This window comes from Eubalaena glacialis, chromosome 13 (assembly GCF_028564815.1).
Source record: "Eubalaena glacialis isolate mEubGla1 chromosome 13, mEubGla1.1.hap2.+ XY, whole genome shotgun sequence".
Classification (NCBI taxonomy): domain Eukaryota; kingdom Metazoa; phylum Chordata; class Mammalia; order Artiodactyla; family Balaenidae; genus Eubalaena; species Eubalaena glacialis.
Window position 1 is genome coordinate 4,007,545 of NC_083728.1, and position 15,601 is coordinate 4,023,145.

The 15,601-nt window shown below is 56.4% G+C and overlaps 1 protein-coding gene across 1 annotated transcript in view; it reads right to left on the reverse strand.

Annotated features, from left to right (window-relative positions):
- Positions 1–15,601, reverse strand: part of PHACTR3 (phosphatase and actin regulator 3) — a 200,699-nt gene that overhangs the window by 75,531 nt on the left and 109,567 nt on the right. The window contains exons 2-4 of the mRNA XM_061209787.1: positions 14,479–14,640; positions 10,327–10,404; positions 2,927–3,109 (exon numbers count right to left, since the gene is read on the reverse strand). Coding sequence (XP_061065770.1) covers positions 2,927–3,109; positions 10,327–10,404; positions 14,479–14,640 — 423 coding nt within the window. The remainder of the gene's footprint in view (positions 1–2,926; positions 3,110–10,326; positions 10,405–14,478; positions 14,641–15,601) is intronic.

A 15,601-nucleotide genomic window follows, 5' to 3' on the forward strand; every position in this document is an offset into this window, starting at 1 on the left:
CACGTGCTTTTAGAGGCAGGGCCTCTGTGGGGCGTTTGCAGGCAACCCGATACCAGGCTTTAATGCATCACCCTCCCTCCAAGGGCTGCTCTTCCATAATGACAATGACAAAAGTGATGATGATGATAAAGACGAGGACAATCCCTGGGAGCAGGAGCAAACACTTTCTGAGCGCTCAGTGTGAGTGACGACTGAGCTAAGTGGTTTAATTTTAGCAACCCTGAGAAGTGCAACATTATCCTCATTTATAGTTGATGACACAGGTTCAGAGAGGTTGAGTGACTTGTCCGTGGTCACACAGCTTGGTGAGGCGTTCGGTCACATCTCAAACCCAGGTCAACCTGATGTCAAAGATGTTGCTCTCAATTCCCTAATTCTATACCCTTGGATGAGTTACTTAACCTGGGTACCTCCTGTTCATCATGAGTAAAAGGGGGCAACCGCAACAATCACCTGGGGGTGTTTCCAGGTGGCTCATGGAACCCCCATCAATCACCTGGGGGTTACATGAGCCAATATACGTGACAGCACTTAGAACAGCGTCCTGCACACAAGCGGCCGAGCGTGTTGGCCCTTGTTGTCATCAGCATTATGATAAAGGTCAGTAGCTGCTAATACACTAACCACACCCCAAAGGAATGAATCGGCCCTGCTTTGGAGATTGGACATGGCCCTGTACTTTTCTATATTTTTGTCTGCCATATTTTACTTTAAGTGAAGCCATGCTTTTAATTTCAATTTATTTATTAAGAAACTATCACTACCCTGAATGAGAAACCCATACCACTTACTCTAATTAATGAAAATGAACATTACTACTAAAATGTTTTCAAGTTGTGTACATGTGCCACCCAGATAACATCATCTCTCCCACCCCAGGGGCTCAGGGCATCCCATCACCACAGACCACACACTGACCAGAGGCCCAGGGCTTCTCCTACAGTGCAAACCCCACTGTGGCTCCAACCAACCGCCCTCGGGGAAGGGCTGCCCTCGGGGAAGGGCCGTCCGGCCCCGCCCTCTCTCTCTCCATCCTATCCCGGCTCTGACCACATCTACCTACAGCTCTGCCAAAGTCCCATGGTCTTTCCTACTCCCAGGCCAGCCACAGCCAACCAAAATCTGGCCCGTGGGTTGTCTGCAAATAAAGCTTGCTGGCACCATTCCTTTTGCTTTGCACATCTTCACCTGGCAGGGGTGAGACCTTCCTAGCCACAAAGCCAATGAGATTTACAGCCGGCCCTTTACAGAGAAAGCAGCTGACCCTGTTCTCAGTCCTTGCAAGGGTCCCTCTTCCCGCCAGGACGCTCTCTCCCTCACTCTCGGCCCAGACAACTCCTACTCATCCCTCTCTACCCCAGCTGGGCTGCCCCAGTCTCCAGAGCACCCACTGCGGGGACTCAGCACCAGGGGTCACCAGGTTTGCTCACCTGCTCCCATCCACCCAGGAGGAGAGACCCAGACACATTATCATCACAACCCCAGACCCAACAGCACGTCTCACCAGGAGAAAGTCCTTAATACAAATTTGTGATCTCAACAAACCAACTCTGGTCTCAAGAATCCATCCCCAAATCAAGAGCGTGGACAGAGAGCCCCTGAGGTTAGAGGGGGCGCTGACGGGAGCAGGAAGTCCGCCAGGGAGGGGCGCCAGTGGGAGGCGGGGTGCAGCGGCCCGCAGAAGGGGGGCTCCGCGCTCAAGGGCAGTGCTGGGCTGCTAGGACTCCAGGCGGAAGGCAACGCTTCAGCTGGCCATCAGAATCCCGCCATCCACTGGCCCGACTGAAGTCAGATGGTGGGGGACACGGGGACACAGCGGTGACAAAAGGGTCTCTGCAGGAGAGGCCAGGACTGTCCCAAGGGCCACAGCCCTGCAGACCCCAAACTCCTGTCGTGTCTCCAAGCTGGGGTGAAACTGGAGAGGGACAGCCATCCCCAGGGAGAGTAAGGCATGCCTCTCGGCAGGTGCCTGCGAAGGCCAGAGGGACACCGTGGACGGGGCAGCAGGGGAAAGCGCAGGCGTGAGTGTCGTCTGGGGAAGCAGCAGCGGAGCGCAGGTGCCCCCCTCAACCCCCGGCTCTGAAGCCAAAGAGTCAGCCAGAGAGGCCCCGGCCGAAGAGGCCCGTGCACACGCCCGAATTTCTCAGCCCAACACCGTGGGGACCCAGGACACGTCACAGCCGCCACGCCGGGCCTGGCACGTTTACAGCTACAGTTCTACTAGGGAGCAGGCCTCCTGCTTGACGGCCAGGTTGCCTGGAAGGTTTCTATGAAAACACTGCTAACAGGTCAGAGCGAGGCGAGCAGCGGGTAGAGACGTCACAGCACACAGTTTCTGCAGTGGATTCGTGCTTTTCTTCCTCTCCATCCCTCCCTCACTCCCTCTCTCCTCCCCTTCCCCATACCTGACAACTGCCCTGGTCTATTCAATTTAAATCACAAGAACCACCACCACGGCTCCCACCAAGAATCACTCAACGTGGCAGACGCTGCCCTGAGCTCCTCCCACCCTGCAAATAACCCGATACAGGCCATTCTCTTCTCCATCCTGCCCTATTGCCTTGGGGTAGCTAAGAGGCTCCCAGACATTGGCTTCTTTGGAGAGAATTTTCCCGCTCAGAAGTTCGGAGGGAACAAGCAAAGACACGCCGGGAGGAAGGTGGATGGTAAGGTACCTGGGACCATCTGGAAGCACCTTCATCCACTGCTCTGCCAGACCTGGGACGATACCGGAGACACAGGCTCCAGCCAACATTTAAACTCAACCGCGTGGCGGGGCGTGGCAGGGCTCAGAGCCCGGGGCACGGCTGCGCCTCTGAGGACGGTCTTCTACCATGGCTGCTGGCCAGCTCGGGCTGGGGACCTCAGTCACCACCCAGGCGGATGGCCTCCTGGGAGCAGCTCAACCCCGGTGTCCAATCAATACCTGCATCGTCTGAAGGGGTGTCCGAGGACAGCGTCTCATCCAGGGAAGCCTGGTCCGTCCCAGTGGCCAAAGGGCTCCCCAGCTGGGCTTCCTCCGAGGTCAGCGGCTCCTGCTTGGGCGTGGGGGGTTCACTCTGTGCAACTCGGGGATCTCCGTCGGGGCTGCACGCTTTGCTCTCAGCGTCTGCAAGGAAATTCAGCTGTCAGCTGAGCCTGACTCCCTTCCTACCTGCTTTCATTCACGCGCGAAGTGACTTCCTGGGAAGTACGCTATCCCAGGCCTGGTGTGGTACCCTGCACGCTCCCGCACACCCTGGGAATCCCTTTCCAGAGCCTTCCTAAGGCAGCACTGAGCGTCACGACACCCGCTGCCCTCTGGCCGCACCACTTCCAGCCTATGCGCTCTTACTTCGACACCCGTGGGAGACTGGACGATGCCCCCCACCCATGTCCTCGCCTTTGTGGTGCCCCCGACCCTTGGCCTCTGCCTTGTGGCTTGCTTTGGCCAATGGGAAGTGAGCAGGTTTGATGCAGCAGCGGCTTTAAAAGTACCTGCACATTGCTGCTCATCCCTCCTGTACCTGGACCTCACCCTGAGGACAGGCCCAGCCAGCCTGCTGGGGATGAGAGACGGCGGTGGGGAGCAGAGCCAAGGCGCCCCCATCCTGCCAGCCAAGGCCACCCAGACAGGTGATGACAAGCCCTAACTGCTGTCCATCCCGGAGGTGCTGGGTTGTTACTATCGAGGCTACAAATTACCTTTCACCTCAGCACCCACCATCCTACCATTAGTCCCCCATCACACAAATGCTTCTCGTTTGTTGGGTCCAGCATTGAGCCAACGCTGGAAAGGCGGAGATTAACGAGACAATCCTTACCCCCCAGGTGGCGCAAACTGTGGGCGGCCACACAGCTGGCCACACGTGGCATTGCCAGCCCAATAGAGGCACAGCCAAAGGCTGAGGCGGGAATCAGGGAGTCCTTGGTCTAGGCAGGTGGCCATCCCAGAACAGAGGACACCAGGCTCCTAGTAGGGCTGAAAGGAGGACCTGGCACTCCCCTCGCTGGGGCTCAGTGGCCGGAGCCTTTGAGGGTCTGGCCTTTGACTGGTTGATCACCTTGGGTCGTATCTTAGTGCTGAGGGGCTGGGCACTCAGGAGCATAACCGGTCCAGATCACACAACCACAGAGTGGCAGGTCCAGGCAGGGAGGCTCAGCCAGCCGATCATATTCAGCCTTGAGACACAGCTCACAGCCCAGGGCATGCAGCACCCACAAAGCCCCCGGTTCAACCCTAGGCCCCACGGCCAGTTCATCCAGGCCACCGCAGTGCAGCGTGTCAGCGTCAGCTGCACACGTCCGCACGGCTGGGAGGCAGCAGTGTGGGAGCACCAGCCTCGCTTGGAGGCAGCGGGGAGAGGAGGAGGAGGAGAGATTTATTTCAGAGCCGGGGGTCCGTTGCTTAAGTCGGTCCTGGTTCCTCCCTGCTGTCAGGTAGCAGTGTCCCTTCCGCTCCCCGAAGTGCCCAGGTGGGACAAAAGGTATAAGGTCACCCTCTCTACCCATCCCACCCCACAGCACATGGGGTTTCTTGTGCCCAGGCAGCAAATGTCTCCAGGCCTCAATTTCCTCCTCTATAAAATGGGGCTAATACTCCTGGCTTCGCAGAGTCAGAGTGAGAATTCAGCGAGTGAACGTCCATAACGCATCTGGCATGAAGCAAACACCATGCGTGTGCTTGTAATTACCCTCACTGCTGCTCACAAAGGGGAGGAGGAGGAGGACGACAAGGGTGATGCTCTGGCCACTTGGCCTGGGCCCCTCGGCCCACGTGGTATCAACAGGGCCCTCCCCGTGCCCAGGACTCGGGCCAGGCCTGTGACGTGACCCTGCAGGTGGCGTGCACGTGTAATCACTGTTCATCATCTTCCGGCTGCTGCACCTCCCCTCGCGGGGAGGGCAGAACGGCCAGAAGTCTGCAGACTTGGGTCTCGGAAGATGCCGTCTATGCAGCCGTGTCACCTGGCCTGGGGGGTGGGTCTAGACCAGGGACCGGCTACCCTTCCCTAGAAAGAAGCAGATAGCCAGTATTTGTACTTTAGACTTTCTGGGCCACATGCCACAATATCCATGCTCCATATTCATCTTTGTTGTTTATTTATTTTTTACAAAAGTCCTTTAAGTTTAAAACCATTCTTAGCTCAAGGGGCTTTACGGAAACAGACCTTGGGCCAGATCTGACCACCAGCCAACCAACCTCTGCCCAGGAAAAGACCAAGACACAAGCCAAGAGAAGTCACCCAGTGGACACAATTAGATGTCACCAAGCTCAAAACTACAGTTTCTTGGACCTTCTCTCACGACTGGTTTACTCATACTTGAAACACAGCTGTGACAGTCTCTGCTACCAGCTTCCTTGGCCGTTGGTGACAGAGGTGACAGCCAGCACTGACTGAGGCTGTGCACAGCTGGAGACACAGCACGGCACTCTGCTGGCACCATCTCACCTGAATGTCACAGCTCCCCGCCCCGTTAGTTGTGGCTACCACCCACCCTTTACAGACGGTGACACCGAACCTTAGAAGGGGCGGGTCATTTGCTGCTGGTGACGATCCCTGTTGTTAATAATAACGGCATCTCCATCATCATCATCAATGAAATGGTCACAACACTGAAACTGCAAGGCCCAAAGGTCCCCACCCTCCACCCGGGCTCAGCGAAGGCTGCACCCGGACGCACAGTCCCGGGATTCCTCCACCTACTTTTACGGCTTAGCGGACTTGCAGGACTTTTCTGGGCTGTGCTCAGAGCTCCGGCTCATAATCATGTTCAGTGAAAAGTCACAGTTCTCAAAATAGCCTGGGCGGCAGGGTCGTTGCTAAGCAATGCTGGCAGGGCGGGGGAGCTGTGGGCAGCTGGTCCCCTGCTCCTCTCACTATACTGTGGGCGCTCCCTCCCGGCCAGGCCCTTCCGAGGGCGGCAGAGGGGACCAAGAGCCGGAGGCTGGGTTATACACAGAGCAGCCACGGTGAGAGGGGTCACGCCACGAACAGGCAAACACGCACCCTGCACGCACACGCCTGCATGCAGACACACACACGCACGCACACACACACACACACTGCCCCTGGCGTTCCTGCCACACAGAAGCCAGACAGACTTGACGCGTCACTGCCAACTGCCCCGAGGAGAGGGACCTCGTGTCTTTCAGGTCACGGAACACAGCACCGGGGTAACAAGCACCTCCTTCTTATATCCAGTGATAGAGAATGAAAGTCCTTAAATTATTAAGACAAAGCCAAGCAGACACATTCAGGAGGATGGAGTAAAGTCACTCGGGGCCCACACGGCGTCTGGACAGAGAAACGGGCCAGCTCCTGTCCTCACTCATCGTATGTGGGCCAGGGACCCGGTGCCTGCCCTCGCCTGTCACAGATGTGTCACTGGTCAAAGCTGTGAAGACGGAGTGAGAGGAAAAGGTCAGCTCCCGGTCCCTCATGCAGACCTGGTCGCATCTCATACAATTCCTAACAATACTAGTAGGGTCCTTCCTCGATCCGGCAGATTCCCAGACCTTCAGGAACCAAGGAAAGGTCAGAGGGGCTCATAAAACGCATGTGTTCACAGTATCACAAAATAACACGCCCCCCCGGAGAGCAGGGAGGGCAAACCCATGCCCTGGACACAGGCTCGTCTCCGGGACGCGCAGGCTCTCTCCTGCAGGTCCGTCCACAGCCAGCTCACGCTGCTACGCTCCTGACCGCTTTGTGGGCAGACTCCAGGGGACTGACCCAGGGGCGTGTCCATGTGCACGCGTGTGCACACCTATGCAGGGCAGAGGACCTTCCTGGCTTTGGCCTGGCCAAGGAAGTTCAAGTGTGAGTTCCTGAGGCTGCTAAGGACTGCAGGCAGCTCTGGGAGGGTCTGTGGCCCCAGGCTGTAGGGGCCTCTCTGGGCCCCTCAGTCACTGGCGGAGGCTCGCTCAGCCCCCCAGGTGCCCCCTGGGTGTGAAGTCCAGGCTCAGTGCGGGGTAGGGGGCAGCCAACCACAGGGGGGCGCTCCTGGCTACAAAGCCGGCCAGCCCAGCTGGGCGCAGGTGGTGGCGATGAGGATGATTCCTGAATCCAAGCCGGGGACCATCTCTGAACTGGGAGGGGGCGGTTCAACTCCCGGGGCCACCGACCAACCCAGCAGGAACCCTGCTGTCCCACCTCCAGGACAAATTCGGGACTGACAGAGGCTGACCTCGAGCTCGACTTCACCCCAGTGAGAAAAGGCATTTTCTGAGCAAGTGCGGGATGGAAACAATAGTTCCAAGAGGTATGTACCCCAGGAGCCTGCTGGCAAACACTCTCGCACCTCCCCTTACCCCTGTGCGTCCATTAGAGGTAATACAGTTAAGAGTTTAAGGGAGATGAGTGGGTCGTGAGCCCACACCCCTGCCCCCTCCCCCCGACCCAGGTCCCTTCCCAGGGGCAACGCCTGCTGCCCTGCTTCTAACACGCACCCGCCCAGCGACAGCCCCGCAGGCTCACTGCAGACTCAGCCCACCTGCCCCGTGGCTGCCTGGGGCGCCACGGCCACAGAGGTGCCTGTCACCCAGCCGCCTGCTGGGGAGTCGAATTCTCTCCATTCCGTCCATGCTGCAGGGAGAGGCAGGGAGAGGCAGGGAGGACGCCAGGCCCTGTCAGACGCCCCCCGCCCCCCGTTTCTCACCTCCCCTAACCCGCACTCACCTTCTCTTGGCTCCTCCCCGGGGCGCCTGCTCCCTTCCCCCACGGGGTCCGGCGCGGGCTGCTCCCCTGGCCTGGGAGACGCTCCCCAGTCCCCCATCGCTCTCTGCTTCTCATCCTTGGTAGCACCAACGTTGGAAGCAGCTGGGGAGGCTTATAAACTCCGGACGCCTAGGTCCCACCCCCAGCGCCTCTGATTGAAGAGCTCCCCAGGTGACCCGAATTGCAGCAAGTTCGGAGAAGCAGCCTGTTGACCCCTGCTGCCATTAGACCCACTCCACCATCACCTCCCCCAGCCCCGGACCAGGTCAGGGGCCCAACTCACGTCCTTCAGGTGCTACGTGCCTTTCCTTCACCATACTCAGCTCAGCTGTGATTTTATATTGATTTGTGGGATTATCTAATGTTTGTTCCCCACTGGGCTGAGAGTTCTGGGAGAAAGGTATTTTGCTCACCTGTATTCTCAGCAGCTAACACAGACCCTGGCCCATAGCAGGTGCTCAGTAAAATGGTGTGGCGTCAGTTAATGAGCGCATTGTCAATTCTTGAGCAAAGAGACTGTGTTTCAGGCCCCTTCAGTTCCTGGTCCACAATCACTTAGCCAGAGAGAAAGAGTGATCTAAAAGTCAGGGTTGGCAAACTACACCCTGGGGGCCACATCTAGCCCACCATCTGTTCCACAGAGCCCCGAGCTACGAAGGGATTTTACCTCTTTAAATGGCTGAAAAAAAAATCAAAAGGAAAATAATACTTGATGGCACATGGAAGTTATATGAAATTCAAATTTCAATGTCCCTAAATAAAGTGTTACCAGCACCCAGCCAAACCCACAACTTTGTGTAGTGTCTGGGGCTGCTTTTGCCTGATAACAGCAGGGGCAAGTATGGACCTCACAGCCTAAAATATCTACTGTCTGACTCTCTCCAGCAAAGGCTCGCTGACCCCAATCTAAAGCAGTACTGCAGGTGGGCCGGCGTGAGATCTCCCCGCCAAACACAGAAGCCAGGAGAGCTGGCCCCTGAGCAGGTCAGCCACACGCTCACCCCATCAACTCGACTGCTGGCTCTCTGTTCTGAGGCCACCAGATAAAATCGTTTTACAAAGATTCAGAGTTTAGGAAAGGAAAAACTGCACTTCTCCTGGAAGATTTTCCCTTTAATGATTCACCTATCACTTTACCTTTGACGGGAATCAAATCCATGTTTTCCTTCATCAGTGATAATATTTTTAAAAACAGATGATAAACAGACCTTCATATTGTTTTCATTTTCCCTCCTCCTGACCCAAGAGTTAAGGTAAGTTTTGTTGGCAACATATTCAAAATGCCAGAGTTTGGAGCTTTTTGGTTCCATCCAAATTAAAACAGTCCAGATTTCCATCTCAGCAATGACATTCTCCCAAATCTGAGAGTCAGACTGGAGCGTTTAACATCTGAACGTCACAGAACTTGATACCAAGTTTTTTTTACAGGCGAAGTTTGATTATTAGCACTAAGCAATTTCCCACGTATGGTTCCCCTGAAAACAGCATCATCATCAAAGTACTTTTCCCTTTGCATCTAAAGAAGAGGAATGACCACAAGGGCCCTACCAGACGCAGAGCACGTTATAAATCTGGATTCACAGACTCCATGGGCTCCCTTTCTACTTCCTGATACCTGGGCCAAATTACAAATACACCAGTAATATTTTAAGGCTAAAAGGGAGAGAGGAATGCCATTTATTCACGTGAGCCTCACAGAATTGGCTCTGTGAGGCCAGGTTCTTTCAATCAGGAGGCAAGAGCTTGGTCCAGCTCCAGAGAGACCTGCAGGCAGCAGTGGGGTTTTCTGAGACCCCACCACCCCTGCCAAGCTTTAGGGTCTCAGAGAACTAGAAAGCATGAAAGTTTAGCGTCAGGACCCAAGTCCTGTGCCTCATGCCATCACCAAGGGAGGAAGATGGGGGAACTCAAGAATTCTTAAGTTAATTGTGCTAGTGATAAAACCTGGTGTTTCTCAAAGATGCAAACAAAGGCAGCTTCGCAGACACCACGGTGATTAAGGTTTCTGGACCAGAGTCTGAACAGCATCCGGGCCCTCTAGCTGCGTGACGCAGGGCAGCTACCTCCCAGACCCCCCCATTCCTCACCTGGAGACCGGGGGTAACACCACACCCAGGCCCGAGGATGCTGTGAGGACAAAAGGTTGAAGGCGAGTAGAACGCCCAGCAGAGCACCCAGCATATAATCGATCCTTAATAAACGATAGCTGTAACACTAGGTGGTCATGGGGAACAAATAACTCACCCGAATCCAGGATTACACTATGAATATGAAGACACAAAAGCCACTGCTACCACTTCGGGGCAATCAGGACTAGCCACTAGCTTCACCCACACCCAGCTCGGGCGGGAAGCAATCCCTCAACCCCAGGGCAGGTGGCTGCACTCAGCTCCACGCCCCAGGAGCAGCTGATTCTTAGACTCACCGATGGGTCCTCAGAGGCCCGGGGGCTGAGCCGTGGGTCCTGATTGGACCCACGGAGGCCTCATTCAGGTCCAGGAGCCACAGCTGGACACCGGACTGCTCCGACTTCCACTCCACCCTGATGGGCTTGCTGGACCCCCGTGCGACCCCCAGCTCAGCGTTCCTGGGCCCAGCCCTACCCGGCCCGGGGTGGCCCACTTACCCTGCTCCATCATCTCCAGGAGCCCCTTCTTGATGAGGTCCTCCCGACCTTGCCTGCTGGCCATCTTCTTCTCCAAGGCTGCACACAACACAGACATCCAGGTGAGTCACGGGCAGAGCGCCGCAGGGCCCTGCCCGAGCCCGGCCAGTGCCACCTCCAATGTAGGAAGACAGCAGAGAGGCAGCAGGTAACCGTGGGTGAGGGGCCCCAGGTGGGGGTGTGGGTCAGGAACCCGAGCTCCCCCCTAAGCAATGTGCTGAGCAGGGCAGAAGGGAGGTACAGAGAGTACGGTTTAAGGCAGTGGCTTCCGTGGCTCATCTGAGAAGCGATGCCCCGTGTACCACCCTCTCTAGGCTCCCACTGCCAATTCCCACCCTCCGCCGACTACGCCTTCATTTTCCAGCCCAGGACCTTGTCCCCCAAATACCCTGGGGTGCTTTTCTGCGGTTCTATTTTCACCTGCTAAGTACATCCTGACCACCCTATTGTCTGTTCACAGACCAGTCTTCTGCCCAACTGTCCCACCAGAGGCTCCTCCGATGAGCCCCAGGTTCACGCTTTCAAAGAATGTGCCAGTAGGGACTTCCCTTAAGAATCAGCCTGCCAAGGCAGGGGACACGGGTTCGATCCCTGATCCGGGAAGATCCCACATGCCGCAGAGCAGCTAAGCCCGTGAGCCACAACTACTGAACCTGCGCTCTAGAGCCCGCGAGCCACAACCACTGAAGCCCACATGCCACAACTACTGAAGCCTGAAGCCTAGAAGCCCGTGCTCTGCAACAAGAGAAGCCACCACAATGAGAAGACCGCGTACCGCAATGAAGAGTAGCCCCCACTCGCTGCAACTAAAGAAAGCCCACGTGCAGACAATGAAGACCCAATGCAGCCAATAAATAATGTTCCTTTAAAAAAAAAAGAAAGAAAGAAATAGTAGCTTTAAAAAAAAAAAAAAGTGCCAATCGAACAGGAAGGAGGCAGCCGGGCCCCATCCCCCTCCACCGAGCCCCACGTGCGGAAGGAACCTCGTCAATTCCTCCTTTGGAACAGCCCTTCCGGCCCCCTCATCCCAGGGCAAACCCTCCAGCAACTGGCCCCCTGCCCCTGCCTCTCCCCTCCCAGGGGCCGGTCTCACTCTCCTTGATGACCTCCTTCTTCTCTCTAACTGTCCAGAAAACGATTTGCCTGCAGTAGAATCCAATTTCCAAACACGAACCCAGGTCACCCCTCGGACCCTCTCTTTAAAAGATATGGACAAAGTACCGGCTATAAGCCTGGATCACAAAGGGCCCCGGGTCACCCACACGTATGAATGCCCTGCCCCATGTGGGAACGAAACAGCCGCTCGAGTAGCAGAGCTTAAAGTCTAGTGGCCAATGACAAACAGGCAATGACCATGAAGTTATTTATTAAAAAACATTTACTGAGCACCTACTGTGTGCCAGGCACAGGGGAGCAAGACAGGCATGGACTCTGCCTGAGAGCCAGAGCTTTGGGACAGATGACAAACATCTGGGCGAGTGGCATCAACCAGAACAGAGGGCACGGCGGCAGGGTGTCTGGGGAAACCCGGCTGCTTCCCTGAGGGTGTGTACGCTGAGGGATGAATATGGAAAACCCACACATACCAGGGAAAAGACATGTGGGGGCAAAGGGAACATAATTTCCTTTCTGAGTCCAATTTCCAATCCAATTTCCAGGTGCCAGCAGTGTGGATAAAACTGAGAAACGGAACTCTGGCTTTGGGAGGTGCAAGCAAAGAGGCTGCCGCCCAGTCCAAAAACAGAGGCGAGCAGGATGAGGGTGAAGGTCTCCAAAACGGAGGGACCCCGCTGTCTGACCAGTGCTGGGTGGCAGCATTGCTGGCATCCTGCTCAGATGCACTGACTTGTGAGTCCTCCCAATGACCTGAAGAGGCAGTTGCCAGGGGCTGCTGTCTGCAACTCAGGACACCTGTCCCCACGGCCCAAGCCACCACCCCACCCCTCCCAGAGCAGGTACGGGCTCAGATGCCGCTTCCCAGACTTCAGGCTTCCGAGAGCCACCTTCATGGTGTCACCCAGTCCCCACTCTGCCCAAACCACTGTCTGCATTGTTTTTTTTTTTTTCTCCTCTCTCTAAATCATCTTTATTTTTACTTCATCTCATCCTAACCAAGGATGCCTGTGAAAACGGGGATTGGATAGGCTGAAATAAATAACATCCCACACTTTGGGGGGAAAGAATGGTTTAGCATAGATAAATGAAATTGCAGTGCTATCTGCAGATTTCCAAATGCTTGATAAAGGCCCCAACGGGGATGCCTGCCCGAAGGTGGGGATGCTGTAGGTCTTAACCTGGAGACCCTCAGTCCCCCGGCAGGGTCCACACCGCATCCTGAAAAACTCACAGGTTGCTCCCCGCAGCCCAGTGCCAAGTGGGCCAGGGGCACAGGGTCCCGAGAGCATGCAGCTCACCCTCCAACCCCACGGCCCAGAGAGCATCAGGGGCTCCCCAAGGTCACAGAGGTCACCCCGCTCTGGCCCCCCAAGCCTTTCACTGATGCCCAAGCGAGGCTTTCCCAACTCGGCGCGTTTGCGCAGCTGTTCCCACAGCTGCGATGCTCTTCCCTGCTTTCCTCCAGGGGGCCGATTACGTCTCAGCCTAGTGTCACCTCCTCACCTGGGTCTTCTCAGGCCACTCAGCCCAGGGCAACACCCACCCCCCCACCTCCTCCTCAGCCCCGCCAGGGTCGTGACTGTCACACGTGCCTGTCTGTCGCCTGACCCCCCAGTTGGCGGAAAGCTCTAAGCGGGCAGGGTCTGGGTCTCCCTGTCTACTTTGTGCCTGGCACACAGGAGCCACACAAGGTTCATCGAATATCAACGTTTGTTCTGCTTTCATCCTTGACGAGGAGAATTTGTCCATCAAATTCTTGGGTAGTTAAAAAAAAAATTTTGTAAATTGCGTAAAAAGTGTGGGTGGAAGTACCCCCTGCTGCTGTTAGGAGCCCCCCCTGCCCCCCGCCACTGGCTTTGCCTCTGCCGTCCTCTGAGCCCGGGAGTCTGTGCCACTTCAAGGCTGGGACCACAGGGACCGCCAGAGGCAACAGCCCAAGACGGGCACTTACCAGGCGGGTCCCTGAGGCCCAGGACTAACTCCACACGAGCAGCTCCCTCGCTAATTGTTTCCAGCCGCAACTAACGGGCCTGCGGGAGCCGAGATGCTGTCTCCCCTGGGGTCTGCTTCTCAGGGCACTGACCTCCGCTTCACCGAGGGCACCCTGTCGCCCAGGAACCAGACCCGAGTCCGGCTGCCAGGGCTCCAACCCCAAGCCCACAACCCGCTGCTGCTTGGCCCTGGGAGCGGCTGCCCATCTGATCCCGCCTCCCGTCCCTGAGACGGGCAGGAGCGCTGGGATACAGGGGCTTCTGAGCATTTAGTTGTTAGAAACGTGCTGTGTCGCTTTTACTCTTATGGCCAGTTGTGCTGTCGTCACCACATGCGTCCCCTGGGTCAGTCTCATGGCCAGAGCTCCTGGCTTGGAGCTCGAGGGGGCGGGGGTAGTGGCACAGCCCCTTGTAACTCAGCTTCCCACGGAGCTGAAGGTGAGTGAGGGGAGCTCTGGGGTCCTTTAGTGGGAGGAGGGCATCCGGACGGGGCTGCCCAGGTAGGAGAAGCCTCTTCAGGAGCTTAGGAGCCGGTGAGCATCGGTATCGAGGCCAAACTGAGGCCCCGACCCTCTGAGTGAATCCCCCAGGGGGCTCTTGGGGACGGTGGGACCCAGGCCCCGGGGCTGTCAAAGTGAGGGTCCAGGTGCAGGAGGGCTGGGTGCTCCCCACTCCGGTGTGGTCAGGAAGGAGAGATGGCTACAAGCCAGGTCTCAGCTCCAGCCTGGCCTTGCACTGACCTTGAGTCGGCGTTTTTAACTAGGTCGAGGGTGACGTGTGTGCCCCGTAGGGGCTGGGCGGTGAGTGGGCTACGGGTGGGACCTGGAGCTGCCTCCCCGCCCCCGCCCCAGCCAGGGACCTGGAAGGGCCGGTGGAGAGAGGGGACCTGCAGGAGGTTGAACAGCTCCTGGCCGTCAGAGGCCACAGAGCACAGCCTGCCCCTCCCAACATCGGCAAGAGAAAGCGCGGTGACGGTGACGCCAGGCCCCCTCTCCCTGGTGCTCACCGGACGTCGTCTGCTTCAATTTTTCATTTTTCTTTTTCCTCCATTTCCAGGGTTTGAAGATTCTGCCCAGGGTGGCCAGTTTGCTGTTTCTCCTCACGGGGGGAGTTCGAATCCCTGAGACCAGATATTCGGAGCGCACTGGGGGGGTTTGGTCCATCTCATCTGGAAGGCGAAAACCCAGCGAGGGGGTCAGTGATGACCAAGCCCACACGACACCCTGAGGGGCCCGAGGTGACTCCCCTCCTCCCTGGGGCCACCAGTGATCCTCCAAAGCCTGGGGCTCAAGAGGGTGGGCCAGGCGATGGAGACTCTCTGGGGCTTGTTCCATCATGTACCAGCCCACGTTCAGTTGGGTTAATTTACCTCATGCTGCCTGTGAGAAGGGGCAGGTGCATCCAGAACCAAGAAGCCCTAGAGAGACCCAAAGACGCAGGAAGAGCAGGGCTGGAGTGAGCGAGGACCAGGCCAGGGGAGGCCACCAGCAGTCAGAGGGGCCAGGACCTGGGATGGGCCGGTCATCAAAAGACCCAGCCCAACGCCCCATGGGACGGGCGTCCCAGGGACGGGCAGCCCCAGCCAGCAGCCTCCAGAACAACCCCTGAGGTTTGACTTCCAGAGGGCTGTGCCCGTCAGCAGCCCAAGCCACTCAGCCCCTCTGAGCCTCAGTTTCCACATCTGGAAAATAAAGTTAATCATCATCCCTGATACCTAGGGTTGAGAGGAAAATTCTGTGTGACCATACGGTGGCCATGAAGTCTGGAAACATAGGTAAACACACATAATACACAGTTTATTGATAGCATGTTACAATCCATGTGAAGTAATATTATCTATGTTTTGAAACTGTCTACCCACTCTGATTAACATGCCGTGCCAGCACAGGTGACTTTCAGTAGAAATTTTCATAATAATTTATATTGTATAAGTAATACAATAATTACTATGGAGCAAAAGTTAGTCACTACTTGTTCTGGGCCGAGTGCTATCATATTTTACCCCCATAGTCAATCTATGAGATGGAGACTGTTATTAGACCCATTTTACAAATGGGTACACTGAGGCTCGGAGCCACAAGCCATTCTGTTAGCTGTCAGAGCGAGGGGATGCTGGCCTCGGGCAGCCT